We start from the raw sequence: 19942 nt of genomic DNA on the forward strand, positions 1-19942 counted from the left end.
ACTTGAGGTACGTGCTATTAGACTACTGGGGAGTGAAATACTAGACAATGCAATACTAACTTTACTTCCACAAAAGGCACCATAGGTAAAGATAATCTTATTAGGATTTAACAAAATATACAAATGTTTATGCCATTTAGAGTTATTTAGGTTCAGGTCTTATTCTTAATTCTTAAAAACTGACTTTTAAAAAAGAAAGTACACATATGTAGCTTCAGAAAGTTCCTTTTTGCATGTGTCTGAGATCTAGGTAAACTGGATGGTCCATTTTACTACCCCTTATTTTATATATATATATTTGTTGTTTTGTTGTTGTTGTTCCTCTTTCAGAGTGGTTTATAGGCTCTCTATTTTAATACATGTGTTTTGACTTACTGCGTGACTTTAAACCATTAACTTCCAGATGTTTCTGTTTGACTCTCTGGAGGGATGTTAATTGGTTCTTACAATTTGTTCTGTAGCCATATTTTGCATATCAAATATACCTTTAAAAGATAGAACCCATCTTTGAAGCAGGTTGTTGGCAATCCTGCATGTGATTTGAACAGGTTTTTTCTTTAATATTTTTATGAGAGTTTCTGGGGTCATCCTTCATTTGTGTTGTACAGACATTCCATTTCATATTTGTCATTTTTTATCATCATAATGACACTTCTCTATTATACCTACTTAATATAACTAGTTCTCTTATAATTTCACATGCTGCATCCTCTTAATTAGCCTGAAAATGTTTTATAGCTTGAAATTCTATCTTTATTTTATCAACACTTAGAATTGAGCCCCTATTTCCATCCTCAGTATTAGCATCACAAGTACAGAGAAGACCCTGAAATATTTGAATTGATTCATTGATATTTGGAGACTTATAGGGTTAAAATATATAATTATAATTATGTAATTGGTCCCAATGGTTTGATGATGGACAGAGTACAGATGGTTGGCAGGTTGGGAAAAGCCAAGGTTGGGTAAGTGTAATGGACAAACAGGGAGGTAGGGTACCCTGAAAGATGCCAAAGCATCTTATTGTAAAGACAACAATTCAAATGGAAAATAGTCAAGCATTATGTGAAAATTAAAACAGTTGTAGTTTAAGGCACACCTAGTAAAAGATTAAAATTGGTCAACTTGTCTCAAGCTAAAGATACATTCTTTTTTTGAGAATATCAACCAGGGCTTTATTATTAACATGAGGGTATTATTCCTTAAGTATATTCAATACTTTTTATGTATGAGCACAGTTTATCTAGTTCAGTTCCCTCTTCCTACAAATGAAGAAACCAAAGCTTCAGGGGATGAAATAATTTATGTCCATGATCACCGTAAAAATTAGGGAGAGATTTGTGTGATTTGCATAAATGAAATTGATTTCTTAGTTTTACTACCACAATCAGATTATCCTGGGTTTCTCCAACTTTAGGAGAGGTAGGTAAGGAAAACTGCCTAAAGACAAATTTATTTATTTGACTGAAGACCTGGATCCATTTACAAACTAGAGGGTAGATTTGACTAAGCCATGGTTTTCCACTGTGTTAAGCAGTTACATTGCTGTGATAAAATATCTGAGTTAAACAATTTATGAGGAAGAAAGATTTGCCTCACGGGTTTCAGAGATTTTAATCCATGGTCTCTGGCCCTGATTGCTTTTAGGCCTATGGAGAAGCAATACATCATGGAAGAGAAAAGCTGCTCACCTCATGTTGACCAGAAAACAGAGAGGAAGGGGCTGTGGACAAATTATATGCTTTAAGAGCATGCCTCCAATTACCTACTTCTATCAACTAGGCCCTAGTTCCTAAAGTTTCCACCACCTCCTAATAGCCTATTAAACTCTTAGTCCATCAGTGGATTAATCCAGTGATGAGGTCAGAACCCTTATGATCTAGTCACTCCCACAAGGCCTGACCTCGGAACATGCTAAATTTGGGACAGAACCTTCAACACAGGAACTTTTAGGGGATAGTCCAGATCCAAACTATAATATTGCCTTTAGGATTATTGACATTCTGGTCCAGAAAATACTATATTTAGGGAAAGGGGAGGCTATAGGCTATTTAGTATTGTCCCTGGCCACTGACAGTACCAGATTCCCTCTCCCCATCCCCTGGTTCAGATAACTAAAAATGTCTTTAGACATCACCAGGCATACTTTGGGGAAGCAAAATTGCCCACAGTTGAGAACTAGGAGACTAGATTTTAGTGCAAGTAGTCCTCCTCAGCACAGCTTCTATCAGTCAGGTGGAACTGGTACAAAAGATAAAACCTGTTTGTCATTCCAACACTAGAAGGCAGGATTTATGGTAAGCTACAAGTAGTGGTCTACATGTACAGTTTCTTTTCATACGCTGATATTCATCCCCCTTCCCCCCTTTTTTGGTATCAGGGATTGAACTCGGGGGTACTAAATCACTGAGCCACATACCCTTTTTATTTTTGAGACAGAGTCTTGCTGATTTGCATAGAGTTTCACTAAATTGTTGAGGCTGGTTTTGAACTTGCAATCCTGCCTCAGCCTCCTGAGCCACTGGAATATGGCCACTATACTCAGCTCTTCCTTTTTCTTTAAATTACCTCATTGGCAATGAATTAAAATGTATGTAAACAAAAAACAAAAATTGTTTTGGATGAAGAAAAAGTATTTACAAGGCTATATACTGTAGAATTTTTAAAAAAATTAGTTGTTGATAGACCTTTATTTTATTTATTTATTCATATGCAGTGCTGAGAATTGAACCCAGTGGCTCACACATGCTAGGCAAACACTCTACTACTGAGCTTCAATCCCAGACCCTACACTATAGAATTTTGACAGTAATAATTGCTGCTGCAACTGCAATTTACAATAATAACATGAGTACAATTTTCCAGTGTTGTTTCAGTTGACTACCTCTTCTTTTTCTTTGCTTCTCAAAAAAAAGGGATGGTGTGCTAAGATTTTTGTGATGTCATCTTTAGAGGAGCTTCATAACATTTTCACAGGCTTATTTGCTTTGCTCTTTCTAGCTTCCACTCAGTAATTGTTTCAGCAGCTCATGCTTCTGCCTTGGTCATCATTGTTCTCCCAGGAGGTTATTCTCTGTATATAAACTTGGTGTTTTCAGAGATGAGTTCATTCTTATGAGACTAGACACAACAATTAGAAAATGCCAGCATGAAGTAGTTTCATTCAAATTTCCTCTGGAATTTCTTTTTCCCTCACTTTGCTGACACTCATAAATATTCAGCATGAGTGGCACTTTTGTCTCTACATGGAGAGATACTTTGTCAGTAGGAAATAGGCAATGGAGAGCCAGATTTAGTGGAGAATGGCTGAATCTGGGGTCATAATTCCTCCTTAGGGAGGTCTGACAGGATTTTTAAAAGTTCGTATTTCTACCTTCCTTCTCAGCTCAGTGCACATCTGTAGTAGAATTTAAAATACCCTCAGCCCTCTGTGGAATTATCAAAATTTCTGTCTCTAGCACTAAGATTCCAAAGGGATTTCGATTTTTGAGATTTAAGTTAGTATGACTAAAAAGAAACCTTTGCTTAATATGTGGTCCCAGCAAATAGGAAAATAATGACCTTGAGTTCCTTTTAAGGAGATATATGAAAGTTGCCATGAATCTATTTGTCCTCAAAAACAGAATTATGAACTGGGAAGGCTGGTAATCTACCCTTAGTACAGGAGGAGTTGGGACCTGTACTAAATTCAGGTATCTGAATTTCATCTGAGGCTTTGGTGTGCTTCTTTTGACAACAGGTATAGAAAGAAGAGCTTGCTTTGTTCTCTGATTTCTTTCTTCTTTTTTTGAAAGGGGGGGGGGGAGGAGGGGTATCTTAAAATTTAGTCCAGACTTTTTTTTTTTTTTTTTCTGGCTTTGACCTCTCGATTCTGCTTTGGAACTATGGAATTAGTATGGTGAATTTCATAAAAGATGTTAGGATTTGTTATTATTGTTATTAAAATAGAGACAAAACAATTTGATATGAAATGTAGTTCCTTGTTTTAGTGGACTTTTATAACATCAAACAATCCACTGGTCTGCTGAGACCTATGCAGAATTGTATGTTCTTTTTTCCAATATATTTTAGGAGAGTTGTGTATCTTAGGGGAAAGAAGACTTCAACTGTTGCAGTTGCCCTTGCGCTCATAAGTGATTATTCATTTCAGATAGTCCATATAATGCGGCTTCACTGTTTTAACAACAACAACAACAACAAAATGATATTTTTAAAAGATTCTAACTGTAGTGCGAAGAAATGTAATAAGAATCTTCTGCATAATTTAAACCATATTCTACTTAAGAATTAAAAATACTTACCTGATCTGTTTCTTTGGTTATCATATTTCTCCATACATTCTTTCAAATAAGAATATTTTGAGGCCTGAAGTGTGCTAGGCATACTGAGTGCAGGTACAGAGCTAAAAGACTAAACAAGTACCTTTCTTGCTTTCATAGTTTTTCTTTCAGTGGCAATTACAGAGAGTTAAGTACACAATTACAAAACGTTGGGATGGACTAGTGCTGTGCTTTATGTGCCTGTGAAAGCAGTGGAGAGGGTTTATGTAGAGAATGACTGTGGGAAGCACATAAATGATAGGCCTCACCTTGGTCTGGTGGAAGAGCCCAGGAAGAGCTTCCTGCAGGGACCCATGTCTAAGCTAAACCTGAAGTGAGTTAAGTCTTAACCAACCAAGGGAGCAATGGTATAGCCTTTGAAGTGAGAGAAGAGTATCTTTAACCATGTTCCAATTAATCTCTTCTTTCAGTAAGATTGTTCCTTTTAGCTCTGCCTCACAAGCTAAAAGATTTGGCTGTAAGCATGTAATATAAGATTAATTTTGTATGTCTAGTACCATTCATCATATTTTGTTTATGGCCATCTTTATGTGAATTGCTAATGATGTAAATTTTTGCAAAGTATTGAATATGATGAAAAGGAAGCAGCTGGATATTCCATATATTCATTATCCAGTCAAATTGAGTTTTTAATATTTATAATCATAACCTTTTTCAAACAAAGAAAAAAGTGGTGGTTAGATTCTTACTACCTTGTATCAGTCTTTGCTTTGCAAACTGTAGCCTCTGACTAAGGTAGGTTCCTTTAAAACAAACTGTTGTGTCCTATGGTGTTTAGTAGATTGTTCTAAGTTGCCCAAGGCCAGTTACAGCTGTAACTGGTACCGAATCTGTCATAGTTTACACATAATTTCTATGGAGATACATCTATATGGATTAATACATCTTCCTATAAAGAGTAAACCCATCCACTTCTGATATAATTAGCTATCTTACCTCTTACATGGTTCTTAAACAATAGATTGATCAAGGTGTTTTGTCTTTTTTTAATTTGAAGTTTTTATTTTTGTTTTCAAAATATCTATTCTATACTAGTTTGGATTTTGAATGAACTTGCCTATCTTTATAAATTATCTGTTACATGAGCTACTTGAATCTCTGTAGTTTGTCCTAGTATTGAGTTCTATGATATCTCTTCAGTGAGTTTTGCCTAGCAGCTCTTCTTTCAAGACTTTTCAGTCAGCCTCATAATATATGGGAGATTTTTCACTTGGAAAATAAATGTATATGATTCAAAAATGAATTCCTGGAGAAGGAAAATGTACAGAAACCATAACCAAACTTCTTTTGATTGGGGCAGGATGGGTGTAGCATGCTATTTTATATAAATCTAGTGAAATTACTTGTGATATATATATATAGAGAGAGAGAGGATGATTCTCTATTAAAGAGCTTTCTCTCATGTAGTCTGATTATACATGTTTTAAAAACATTATTAACTGTGGTTTCAACTTGAACGTCTTGATTGATAGACTTGTGAATGATAGATATAGAAAAAAGTGAGTTCAGCTTAAATGATGTAATGAATTCATTCTGTGCCTGCCATTCCCCACCACAACCTTCACCCATGTTGGGGATTGAAGCTATGGTCTGGCATATGCTAAGCTACAACTCTACAACTGAGCTACACCCTTAGCCCATTTCTTTCCTTTTAGTCTTTGTAACTTCAGGAGGTTTAACATCATTCCAGTATGCCTAACAGCTTTCAAGAGAAAAATCCCAATCATCTCTACTTATCTGTGAAACATTTGGAAACAAGAATATTTAGGGAAACTTCTAAGGCTGATTATTAGAATAGGGATAGGAAAGGACAACATGATTTGTTTTGGGACAGTGAGGAAGGAGGGTGTAATTTTCTGGGGTGAGGATTGGAATAGTAAGGATCTAGTATGAGAAATGTGGGGTTTAGGAAACTATACTCTTGATTTTGTTTATAGTCTTTTTTGCCCTGTGCTTTCTACTGTGTCATTGATTCACCCATTGTATAAGTGTCAGTGACACTGAGTTGTGAGTTTGTCATTTTTCAGAAGTATCAGGACTGCCTTATGGCCATGAGGACACCATGAGGCCAAAGCAAAGCATCTTGCTAAAAATAGTGTTCTCTTGCCTGTGACCCTAATCCTGATGCATGGCAGGTTTGTTCACATTAAGATCATTGAGAATGACTCTTTTGTTTCACATTGCTTTTCACATGTAGAGGTATTCATGTCTGATGTTTGCATAATATATGTTCTGTCACTTAGTTATACCATAATTTCCTTATCAGCCTTCCCTTTCAGAATTTTAGATTGTATTCATCTTAGGTTTTTGGTTCTTTTTGCTTGGTTTTTATATATTTACTTATTTATTGCCATTGTGAGTAATTCTTTAATGAGAAACTTGGTAAAGACTGAATTTTCTCTTTGAAGGGCTAGTGAAGAATAAGACTAAACTGTAAAACTTAATTTTGCCGGATAGCTAAAACATGGGGGATATGCTTGGATAGGTGATCATCTTGAATATTGAAAACTAATCAGTGAAAGTAGTTAAGAGAAAAGCTTATGTGTTTCTGGGGAGCACAAAATGTTCTACATGTGTATTAGTAATGTAACAAAATGTGAGGCCTAAACCCAACTTGGATGATTTTTAAATTTTTTATTATATCTCCCAAATTGCTAGAGCACTGGTTCTGAACCTGGACTCATCTGATAAGCTTTAGGGGAATCTTGAATATCTTGAAATTGTGTGTAAATATGAGGTGTGGCATGCATGCATCTGGAAAAGGGGGTCTTATTTTTCATCCAATTTTCAAATAGGTTTAAGTATACATTTTATAGAAGGAAATGTATCTGAGGAATAGTGGTGAGATATGCCATTTTCTGCCTTCTTACTACCAACAGCCTTTTCTGGTTATTAGAATTCTGGTCTAAGAAAACACTTTTTCTTCCTCTTGCAGTTATGTTTATAATGAACTCTGAGCCAATCAATCTTTTCTTAGATCAAACTGGTTTTATAAATCTGTTTTTAGTTCTGAGCTACTAGAAGAGATATTCAAAATGTGATACATTCTCAGTACTATTGTATATGCCATCAGAAGGAAACTGAGCAGATTTTATGGAATGTACTGCAGTAATTAATCTTCATTAGGACTGTTGCCATGGCCTTGTAATTTAAAATTTGTTAGGGAAAAAGTCTTTGGCACACCATAGTTGAATACCAAAGCAATACTTATGGATGCCTATGAAGATTTCCAAGACTGAGTTTAAATGATCACAAGCTCACTTATTACTAGCTGAAAATTACATAGGAAAAGTCCAAGCTACATTTGATATGAATACAAGGAGAGTTTTATATAAATAGAAGCTCTCATGGGGCACTGGGGTGCTGAACTTTTGCCCATACAGTGGCTTTGCACAGCCAATATTGCAGCATTTTGTAAAAGGACACCCAGGAGTTTCCCTGTACGTGAATATTTGCTATTTCTCCACCTCCAGACACCCACCCTCATCCTGCTCTATCAGTCTGCATTTTCACCTGATCTCTTCCCTTTGCATTTCAAAAGGAAGAGAAAAGGAAAAATCAATAGCTCAAAAAACTGTACATACATTAAAGAAAGTGTGCTTTCTTTTAGAAGCCCCCTATCTGTGCTTTTGTTAGATTTTTGAATAGGTTATATAATGATGTTTATCCTCAATTTATGATGTAACATATTCCAACTCTCAAATCCCTAACCAAGTTAGGAGCTGTAACACAGGCACCATGGTACTCTATGGCTGCAGTCTCTTCCAGAATCAAACTTACAGAATCCCCCATGATTTCAGTTGCCATTTTATAACCAAGTTTTTGGAACTACTTGTCCTAGTGTCTTTGCAAGTTTAGTGTTCACTGCACTATATTTGTCTAAAGCATTCCAGAAAGAAGTTGACAAATTTTCTCAGCAGATCTTTCCTCTTTTGTAGTGCCCTAGCCACAGTCATATCACATAGCGCTTGAAACATTATTTTTTCCTATATTTTTGTTGGCACATTTATAATTGTACATAATGGTGGGATTTGTTGTTACATATTTGTTCATGCACACAATATAACAATATAATTTGGCCAGTATCATTCTTCAGTATATTCCCCTTTTCTTCCCTTCCAACCTCCCTGCAGTCCCTTTCCTCTACTGATCTCCCTTCCGTTTTCATGAATCCTTCCCCACATTTCTTTTCCTTTTTCTTCTCTAGTTTCCACATGAGAGAAAACATATGACCCTTGATTTTCTGAGTTTGGCTTATTTCACTTAATACAATGCTCACCAGTTCCATCCATTTTCCTGCATATGACATAATTTCATTCTTCTATGACTAAATAAAACTCCATTGTGTATGTGTACCACATTTTCTTTATCCATTCATCTATCAGTGGACACCTAAGCTAGTCCTATTGTTTGGCTATTGTGAAATTAGCATCTAGAACATTTTTAAGACCTGATGTAGTGATTCTGACTGCAGCATTCTTGTAGCCAGGGAATGTAGTTCCCAGGTTACAGAGGACATTTTGATCTGTTTTTTTTTTTAATTGAATTCACACATCATTTATTTAAAGTATGCTGTTTAACAGTGGGTGGTCTTCCTATTCATGGCAGGTACCAGTGAGCATTTTGTTCTTGTTATGTCACTCACCTTACCCTTTCCAGCATCTTTAAGTCTGTTGGCTAAAGCTTACTAAGAACCAGCGAAGAAGCATTTTAAAAAATTTAGTAAGACCTAGGATTTTCTTCTGCATGAAAAATACATCAGGGGGTCAATCTTTCTCCTTTTACCTTTCTTTGTCAATACATAGGTATTTAAACTATATCTGGTCCTGGCAATATGATCTCAGAAGCATCTGTGTTACAAAAGCAGTTACTCTGTCAGGTGCATGATGTGAATTACATGAGGTTCTGTGACTCAGTAGTCTACTGAATGTCTTGCTCATATGTGTCACTGTGTGTAGGTTTGGAATATTGATCTATATGCTCTATTATTATAAACTTTGTAATATGAAGCAAAGTAGGGAGTTTTGTGAAATTAAGTCTGTGTTAGAAAAAAAAATAGGCTATTTGGCCTTGTATAGGAAATTGTGATGTTCGGAGCCAGAAAGACTTGAATTTGAATCTGAATTTCCTTTACAAGTTCTGGACCCTAGATAAGTTGCTTAATCTCTCATTCAGTTTTCTGAGTCAGTCAAATGAAAATAATTCTTAATTACCACATTATTATAAAGACCTAGTAAGAGTGAAAAGAGAGTCAAGTCTGGTACATAATAAGGTCATTAATATATAGTAATCATTTTAATAGTGAAACTGGTAGGAGTTTTTACATGAGTATTATACATTGATACAAATAAAATTTAATGGTCTCTGCAGTATATAGCTTCAATATCTTCCTCATTAAAGTCATTCATTAAGCCCTTGGTACACAAAATACTTGGCATATTCAAAACAGTCTGCAAAAATATCCTACAGCCTAAGTTGAAATGAATTATATAATAAAAATAATCTTAGGTAATATATCTTATTCAAGATATGATAGAAAGTGCATATTACCACAGTATGGGGGATGCCCTTACCTATTTGTTCCTCAACACTCCCATTATGTAGGCATTCAGTTAACTGAAAGTTTACTGTATACCAGGAAAAGAGCCAAAAGAAGAGAGACTGGATCTTAGCTCTCATACAGCTTACCCTGCAGGGAAGGAGACAGACCATAAAGAAGTAAACAGAAAGTAGAGAAAAGATGGTGGGTGATAGGGCCTTGAAAGCAGTGACTGTGATGAAGGAGGACTTGTGAATTCTCTTTAGATGAGTTAGTTAAGAAAACCCACCCTGAGGTGAGATCTGAAGAGTTACTGAAAACTTTCTTTTTAAGTAAAGAAAGAATGATTCATACTAATATTCATGAATTACTTGAACAATCATTAAGATTTAAGTATGTATCCTAATAGCATAATTATAAACATAGTTATATGCATTCCTGCCAGAGGAGCCTCTCAGCATCTGATCATCCTTCCACCCATGTGCCTGTCTGCCTATGGTACTTGTTACATAAAAGGTGTTGAACATGAGAAACTGCTGTTATGTTGCATGATGCACCTCATTAGAAAGAAGTATGCTAGCACGAGGCTCATGAGAACAGGAAAGTGAAACCAAGATGACCCCAAATGATGACTGTAGTTTACATTAGGGTTCACTCTGTGTTGTATAGTCTCTGGTTTTGGAAAAATATATAATGACGTTCATCCACCATTATAGTATCATTGCCCTATACTCCATTTGTTTGTATGTCCCTCTGAATACCTGGCAATCACTATTTCGTGTGTGTGTGTGTGTGTGTGTGTGATAATAAAAATGAATTTACCATGGGTCTTTGCCAAAATTTGAGTGGGTTTTGAAGAATGGTAAAGATTTAGATAGTTGGAAACAGAAAAGAAAATTTCAACTGGAAACAAAAGAAATTGAGAACATAGAACATGTTCTGAGAATAAAAAGTAGCCTCCTGAAACAGAAGGAGTATTAAGGGGGCAAAATACAGGGTAGGTTATAGGGACAAGCATATACTAAATCATAAAACTTCTTAACATTATTCTAAATAAATTTTCTAGGCAGTCACTGAAATTTTAATGAAGAAATTACAAAAACCAAGCTGTACCTTTGTAAGTGCTACTTTTTGTAAGCATACATAAAATTGGCTGGAAAGTGAGAAATGTTACATAGGAGACATGAAGGTTTAATAAATGGTATTTCAACAATATTTATGTAGAAAAACAGTTCTTAAATTTTTTTCCTTGGGCAAGTGTGCATAGACTCTATTATTGAATGGCATCCTAAGAAGCCTAATATATGAAGCTGAAAACTGTCAACAACTCCCATAAGTTTCTGCATGTGATTATGGAGCAGAGCTCTCAAGTCTAGAACAGGGACTTCCAACCTTTTCATCATCACAGAGAAATTTGTTTGCAATGTGGGTAGTCCCATATATTTTGAAAAATTTTTTGCCTTTTAAGAAAATTAATACTTAATGTTTTATGTTTATTTCAACAAAGATATAATTTCCAGTTGAACATCAGCTATGTCAAGCATTCACAAAGTTCAGTTGGAATGATTTTATCAAAAAGCAAAGAAATCCCACAACTTAGTCTGTGGCACACAATTGCAGTTTTGATTTGTTGTTAAATACTGAAAATAACCCATGACCCATCTATCCTTACATAACAAGTCTCACCTTTCCTCCGTAGTTCTATGAATTAAAGATTGTTTAAGTTGGAGATTGGATCATCAACAGGAAAGGACTATGTAGCACACCTTTTCTGTATCCCTCTGAGCTTTTGTGGAATTAGAAAGAATTAACATTTACCTGCCTACCTGGAACTTCAAATTTAATTTTTTCCCTTTTTATTGCATAGAGTAATGCAGAATGATTACAGAAAAAAAAATCAAAACATATTAGCAAAAAGAACAAGTCCTTTTCTCTACAAATATATATGTATATAGAGAGAAACTTTTTAAAATATATATATGGATGGATTCCTATTTTTTATTGTTTTTATAGCTTTTTTTTCAGTGTCCAGGAAAAAAAAATACTGCAAACTTTATTAGCTGCATGGTATCTTATTTATAATTTTATAACCATTTCAATTAATTATTTATGGTTGGACTTGGGTATTTCTAACTTTTTGAAATTAAAAATGGCTTTTTCTTAAATCTCCTTGTTACTACATTTTTAACATACCCCTAGTTATCATTTCCTTGGGAAAAATTCCCAGAAGAGAAATTGTTGGGCATGCCGACTTTAAAATTTTCAGAAGGTGCTGATAACTTTCGTTATATGCGAAAAATGAGAAAATCACATTAGTATCAGAAAGTAGAATGGATGGTGCAAAATGACTAATAAACAATTAAAGCCACATGAATTCAGAGGAAAGAGATCCCTTTTAATTAGATGTGGAATTGGAGAATGGATCTTGAAGAGCAAAGGAAGACCCATAATCACAGCTGGGTACTGGGAATGCTACCACAAGAACACTGACTCTAGGCTTTCCTTCCTGTCTTTTCTTGCTCATGAACTTAACACAGATGACATTCTGGGGGCAGTGGGGGCCGGGGATAGGGGGTGTAAGGTAACTAAGTACCTGAAAAAATTTAAATGTTGAAATCAGGGAATCAAAACTACTGAGAAAATCAGTTCAGTTTCTCGGTTTGGGGTTCAGAGAATTTAGAAAATAAGAAAGTTATATTCCATTTAAAAATCAGTTCTTAATATGTTAAGATTTTAAAATTGAATTCACATCCGAATGCTTTCTTTTTTCTTTAGTTATTAGCAATGAATAATTGGCTCAGATATTTGCTTTGAGTATCCTGACAAGCTTTTGTATACCTGTTTTCACTAAAATTTGAAAATCGTTGAATTTCCCTGTCATCAGTTCAGATTATGTATTACATGATGTTTTTCTTTATACTTTGTTATATGATTACTAATGAAATCTCTTTGTGATTTGGATTATTGAAAGATGAGTCACTCTGAATTCTTTCACTTTGGTGCTTCCTCTGCCTAATTCAGCAAATGTGAATAAAATGGAGGCCTCTAGTGCCAGACCATTTGAAAGAGGCCTTTTTGAAAAGGTCAGATAGTGACTTTCTGCTTGCTATTTTCTAGGTCCATTACATTATCCCTTTTTTGGTGAATTACCTATAGAATTCCTATACTATTGTTGGATAATTAATTTGTTATAAGATTACCACTTATTTGCAATATAGAAAGTAGTATAAAATGCTTTTCTAGAATTTGAACTGATCCACAAAGTAGCAGATCTGCTAATTGTGAAAAAATTGGGGTTACATTAATTTCCCATCTTCCTTTAGTATCTGAACCACCTATTTCCTGCAGGGAATATAATGTGTATGCCCACATTAACAAAAGATGCACTAGTAGAGCCCACTGATTACGGCTCTTCTGATGAGCTACTCTCAGATGCACTTTATTTACAGGGCAAAAATCAGTATTATCTTGCACCAAATAAAACATGGCACTATAGCCCAGTGTAATTGGTACAGTACTGGCCATATTCATAAGCAGATTAGGACCCAGTACATTTTTTTAAAGGCATCTTTTTACCAAGACTTATTTTAATTATTTGCTGACTGAATTGTCATCAATGGAGAACTCTTTCATATTCTTCTCTTCAGGCTCCCTTTTAAAAGGTATTTATTTGTGTTTTAAATAACCTCATGATGTGGTCTAGTCTGTCTGTCCTCCAGTGGTGAAAGACAATGGCTGAGTCAGACCATTGGGCACTTCTGGGAGGTAAATGGAGGAATCATTTAGTTTTGCTTCAAGCTGGTCATAAATTGACATGCTGATAGGGCATATTCACTTTGATATTGAAGCTTTCTTCTTAAAAGATAATAGAATCCATCAGAATTTTAGAAGTTCTCTTTTTAAATACATATAGTTGGAATATAATAATTCTTTGACTTTTTGCTGATATTATGTACAATGTGAGAATTTCAAAGTGAGTAGTTTATAAACAGAATGTAAACTAACCTATATTAAGCATTACTGCCTGAGCTCATTTATATGTTTTCATTTTACGATAATTCTAAGTAAATTTTTTGTAATCTGCATATTTAGAAAGAAAACAGGCTCAGAAATGTTAGTTGATTGTCTGAAATCTGACTTGTGTTGATGCCAGACCAATGCTGTTTCCATAGCTAATTCTTTCAGTTACTGTCATCCAAGTGTTGACTGAAGTGAGACAAGTATAATAATTTTCAAAAACCTGCTCATGTTGGGTCTGGATTCAATCATTCAGAGCTGGGGTTGAGTCCCATGTGTATAATCTGGGTCCAGTCATTAATTTCTCTTACCTTCGTTGTAGAATGAAGCTCATGTTCCCTACACCCAGGGTTTTCATGAAGATAAATAATGTCATCTATGTAAAGCATGTAGCACCATGCCAGACCATTAGAAAGCCCTTAATACAGACTTTCTGCCTAACAAAATTTTCACTTTCTACCCTTTATAATGCTACTGTTGCTATGAGTTGGGTTATTTTGTTTTAATATTGTATCCAATAATTGGGTCATTTTTTTCTTTTTAACTGCTACGCAGAAACATAAAAGTTGGAATATAATGAAATACTACATAATATTCAGTACATGTATATTTTACATAATGTTTTAATCAGGTCACATATTTACCTCCTCAAACACTGTTTCTTTGTGGTGAACTGTCAAAATCCTTTCTTTTAGCTTTTTGACACATACGGGACATAATTGTTACCTATCGTGCAGTGTGATTATAGTACCCCAGAGTTTTTTGCTGTTATCTAACTGACTTAGTCTCTATAAATCAGCATTTCCTCGCCCCCTCCCCCAATTTTCCTGGTCTCTGGTAACCAACATTCTACTCTCAACTTTTATGAGATCACCTTTTTTAGATTTCAGATAAGTGAGATCATGAAATATTTGTCATCCTGTGCCTGGCTTATTCCATTTTGTCCATGTTGTTGCATATGATAGAATTTCATTCTTTTTTTAAAGGCTGAATAGCATTCTGTTTTATATATGTACCACATTTTCTTTATCCATTCATCAAGTTTTATTTATTGATTTTTGTGAAAAGTGCTGCTCTGCACATGGGAGCACAAAAATCTATTTGATGTGCTGATTTCATTTCTTTTATATATATGCTCAGGAGTGGAATTGCTGAATCAAATGATAGTTCTGTGTTTAATTTTTTTGAGAAACCTCCATACCGTTTTCTATAATGGCTGTACTAATTTATATTCCCACCTACAGTGTCCAAAAGTTCCCTTTTCTCCACATTCTTTCCAGCAATTATTATCCTTAGTCTTTTTGGATTAGATGTGATAGCTCATTGTGGTTTTGATTTTCATTATCCTAATGATTAAGGATGTTGAATATTTTTTCATATACTCATTGGTTCTTTTTTATATTTTCTTGTGAGAAATGTCTGTTTAGATCTCTTGCCCTCTTTTTAATCAGATTATTTGGTCTGTTTTGGTTTGCTTTTGCTGTTGAGTTTTTGGAATTCCACATATTCTGGACAACACTTTGTCAGATGTATGCATTGCAAATATTTTCTCCTGTTCCTTAAGTTGTCTCCTCACTGAATTGAGTTTTTCCTTTGCTGTGGAGAAGCTTTTCGGTTTTTATGTAATACTGTTTGTTTATTTTGCTTTTGTTTCCTATGCTTTTGGGATGTTTTCCAAAAAAAATAATTCTTACCATTCCAATGTCCTGAAGCATTTCCCCCTGTTTCTTGCAGTATTTTTATACTTTCGGGTTTTATATTTAAGTCTTTATTCTGAGTTGAGTTTTGTAGCTGGTGAGAGATAGGGGTGTAACTGCTTCTTCTGTATTTGAAAATCCAATTTTGCCAACATCATTACTAAAAAGACCATCCTTTCTTCAATGTGTATTCTTAGCACCTCTTTTGAAAAATCAGTTGACTATAGATGTATAGGTTTATTTCTAGCCTCTTTTTTCTTTGTCATTGATCTGTGTCTCTGTCTTTATGACAGTGCCATGCTGTTTTGATTACTACAGCTTTATGTACTATGTTTTGAAGAAGCAGTTAGTTTGCTATAAAAATCAACATATATCAGTGTAAATATATGAATGTATTGGACTGTCTTTGAATCCCTGGGATGAATTCTATTTGATCATGGTGAATAATCTTTTTTATTTGCAGTTGGATATTGTTTGGTAGGATTTTTACATCTATGTTCATAGAGGATGTTAGTCTATAGTTTCCTTTTTATGTTGTGTCCTTATCTGGTTTTGGTATCAGAGTAGTGTTGGCTTTGTAGAATATATTTGGAACAATCCCTTTCTCTTCTATATTTTGAAATATGTTAAGAAGAATTGTTATTAGTTCTTCTCTAAATATTGGTAGAATTCGACAGTGAAAGCATCTAGTCCTGGGCTTCCCCCTCCTACATAGGATGCTTTGTATTAAGGATTTAATTTTGTTAACTCATTAGTGGTCTGTTCAAATTTTCTGTTTCTTCATGATTTAGTCTTAAGGTGTGTATATCCAGGAATATGCCCATTTCTTCTAGGTTATCAAATTTGTTGGTATATGGTTGTTAATAAAACTGTTTAATGACCTTTTATATTTCTGTGGTATTAATTATAATGTTCTCCTTTTTATCTTTGAGACTTCTCTTTTAGTAAAACCAAGGGATTATCTCTCTTTCTTTCTTCTTTTTTATTTTTTAATATTTTTGTAGTTGTAGATGGACAGATACCTTTATTTTATTTACTTTTATATGGTGCTAAGGATCAAACCCAGTGCCTCACACAAGCTAGGCAAGCGCTCTGCCACTGAGCTATAGCCCCAGCCCCCTCTCTTTGTTTTTATCTTTTTAAAGATCTAGCTCTTTGTTTCATTGGTCTTTTTGTTTTAATCTCCATTTATTTCTGCTCTGTTATTTATTTCATTCCTTCTTCTAATTTGGAGTTTAGATTATTTTTGATCTTCTGATTCTTTGAAATTCAGTGATAGTATCTGAGATCTTTCTAGTTTTTCAGTGTAATGATTGTTATAAACTTCCCTTTTAGTCTGGGTTTTGCTGTTTTTGTCATAGATTGTGTTTCCATTTTACATTTCTTTTTAGGAAAATTTTAAATTTCCTTCTTGATTTCTTCCTTCCATTTGTTGTTCAAAAGTAAAAGACATTCAATATTTCAATCTTTAAAAGTTTCCTGAGACTTGTATTGTGGTTTATCATATGGTCTGACCTAGAGAATGTTCCATGTGCTGATGAGAAAAATGTGTCTTTAGCAGCTATTGGATGGAATGTTCTGTAGATAACTGTGAGGTCCATTTGGCCTCAAGTGCAATATAATTCAGTTTCATTATTGATTTTGTGTCAGGACATACTCTCTCTTTAGGTCTATTAATACATTATGTATTTGGATGTTCCAATATTGTATGCACATGTATATAAAATTGTTATTGCCTCTTGCTGAATTGATTCTTTTATCATTATGTAATGTCCTTCCTTATCTCTTTTTACAGATTTTGATTTAAAATCCATTTTATTTTATGTTAATATGGCTACTATGCATTCTTTTGCCTCCTATTTGCATAGAATATTTTATTCTTTCACTTTTAGTTTATGTGTGTCTTTAGAAGTGAGGTGAGTTTCTTAAAAGCAAAATGTAGTTGGATCTTGTTTTTTTTTTTTTTTTAATCCATTCAGTCTATATCTTCAATTGGAAAATAAAATTGTTAGAATTCATTGATAGGTAAGTTCTTACTACAGACGTTATTTAACTTGTGTCCTAGTTTTGTTGTAGTTCTTTCTGTCTTGTCTTACTTTGTGGTTAAATGAATTACTCTAGTAGTGTGTTTTGATTCCTTGATTATTATTTTGGGTTTGTTACAGACTTTTGTTTTGTGGTTCCTATGAGGCTTACAAAAAATGTCTTAATTTTAACAAGCTTTTGAAATGTTAGAAACTGATTTCTTTAGCTCTTGTGCTGGTAGTTTGGTGCATGAATAGCTCTTCAACTTGGTGTATCTATGGGAAGAGAAATCCAGAAGATCTTTCTTGACTGCTGATGTCTTGCTCTGCCCCTTCCATTTGGATCATCTTGAACATGATGATATCTCAAAATGTCTAAAGGATGTAGTTCTTTTTCTTTTTTATTGTATCAAGCAATTGCCTCCACTTTCAGAAATAACCTTTATTTTTATGGTCTATGTCTTGGGTATATGAAGAATACTGCAGTAATATTTGCTTTCTTAAGACTATATACACATTTTAAATGGGAAAATTTTATCTGGTGTCTTAAGTTGCTTGCAATTTAACATTTCAAGCACTATTGTTAGCTATGACTTCCTTACCACAACTTAATGCAATTAATATTAGAATCAGTCCCTGGTATCCTGATCCGTTATCCCACAAATTGCTAACTAAAGGATTACCTAACTTTAAATAAAGGTGATTTAAAATGGAGAACAAGCACAGATTGCATCCAGAAGTACTTAAGAGAACTCTCATTGTCTTCAAATTGTAGATAACATATTCAGAGCTTTCTATAATTAATGTAAGAAATGGGTGACACGTTGTATACACAGCATTCTTTGTGTGCCTGGTGTACAACAGGCTTTCTCTCCCCATCTGCTGATGGGAAGATATTAAGTTTGATAGAAATGTCTTGATTTTGTGGTTCTTTCCTTCTCAAATAATATCACTTTACCAACTATCTGTCACTGATAACTCTGTCCTATTTCAGATGTTTAATTTTATAATAATGAGTTTACTTATAAAGTAAATCATTGGATTTGTTCCCACCAGTGATACCAAGAAGAAGCAGGAAATGAAGAAAAGGAACAACAGTGAAGTGGAAGATGTGGGACCAACAAGTCATCATAGAAAGAAGGCCAAGTGGGAAACCTTAGAACCTTTGGATACAGGCCTGTCTTTAGCAGAGGATGAAGAGCTGGTGTTACATCTACTCAAAAATCAAAGCTAAATACTTCCCATGCCTGTCTGCTCTTTGATACTTCTGGACATCATTACGTTGAGAAGAAGTTAGAACACAGTTGACTTTGGGGCCTGTAGATATCATATGTCCCATTCCCAAAGGACACATTCTTCAGACAAAAGCAATTACATCTCTGAGCCCCTTCACAAGCCATGCTTTGCACCATTACAGAACATATTCAGAGTAAGGGTGGGATATTTAGTTTCTTGGTCTCATTTTGCAATGTGTGCTGTTAAATTTTATAGGTGGGTTCCTGCCCCTTCTCACTGGAAATGCTCCTTTGTTTTACTGGCAAGTTCTGGAGCCTTGTTTCATAGTTGGAAATTCCTGTATCACTATGCAGAAGTCTCAGTGTAACTTAAAATGGCTCTTAATTTTAAGGTATATTTCGTATTTTCAAAGAGATAGAGTATGGTGCACCAGCCTTGGAAAAGGAGTATTTTTTAATTGAAATGATCATTAATAAACATATTTCCTATAAAATAAAGTATTAATGTTTTCATTGTGTCCAATGATATAAAACCCTCTCTCAAGGGGACTTAATGTTCTTAAGGTTAAAATGCAAGGCCAGCTGGGCATGGTGGCACACGCCTGTAATCGCAGAGAATCGGAAGGCTGAGGCAGGAGGATCACAAGTTCAAAGTCAGCCTCAGCAAAAGCAAGGCTCTAAGCAAGTCAGTGAAACCCTGTTTCTAAATAAATAGAGCTGGGGACGTGGCTCAGTGATTGAATGCTCCTAAGTTCAGTCCCCGGTACCAAAAATAAAATAAAATGCATGGCCAATTGCTGAAGCAGTGTATTTTTCATATTAAGTTAGTCTGGTCAGGGCTGGGGATGTGGCTCAAGCAGTAGCGCGCTTGCCTGGCGTGTGTGCGGCCCAGGTTCGATCCTTAGCACCACATACAAACAAAGATGCTGTGTCTGCCGAAAACTAAAAAGAAAAAAAAAAAGTTAGTCTGGTCAAAGATGATATCATTTTGCTTACACGTGCAGATTTGTTAGCAATCATTTATGAAATCTGTGAAAATCCAGAATCTAAGCAGTAAAGGCTGGAGACCTTCTGTGGGCACTCTGTTCAA

At 34.7% G+C, this 19942-nt stretch overlaps 1 protein-coding gene across 1 annotated transcript in view; it reads left to right on the forward strand.

Annotated features, from left to right (window-relative positions):
• Ddx10 (DEAD-box helicase 10) overlaps positions 1 to 19638 on the forward strand; it is a 265520-nt gene extending 245882 nt beyond the window's left edge. The window contains exon 19 of the mRNA XM_071616682.1: positions 18674 to 19638. Within this exon, the coding sequence (XP_071472783.1) occupies positions 18674 to 18851 (178 nt within the window). The 3' untranslated portion in view covers positions 18852 to 19638. The remainder of the gene's footprint in view (positions 1 to 18673) is intronic.
• The last annotated feature ends 304 nt before the right edge of the window (positions 19639 to 19942 follow it).

The sequence above is a fragment of the Marmota flaviventris genome, chromosome 9 (assembly GCF_047511675.1).
Source record: "Marmota flaviventris isolate mMarFla1 chromosome 9, mMarFla1.hap1, whole genome shotgun sequence".
Lineage (NCBI taxonomy): Eukaryota > Metazoa > Chordata > Mammalia > Rodentia > Sciuridae > Marmota > Marmota flaviventris.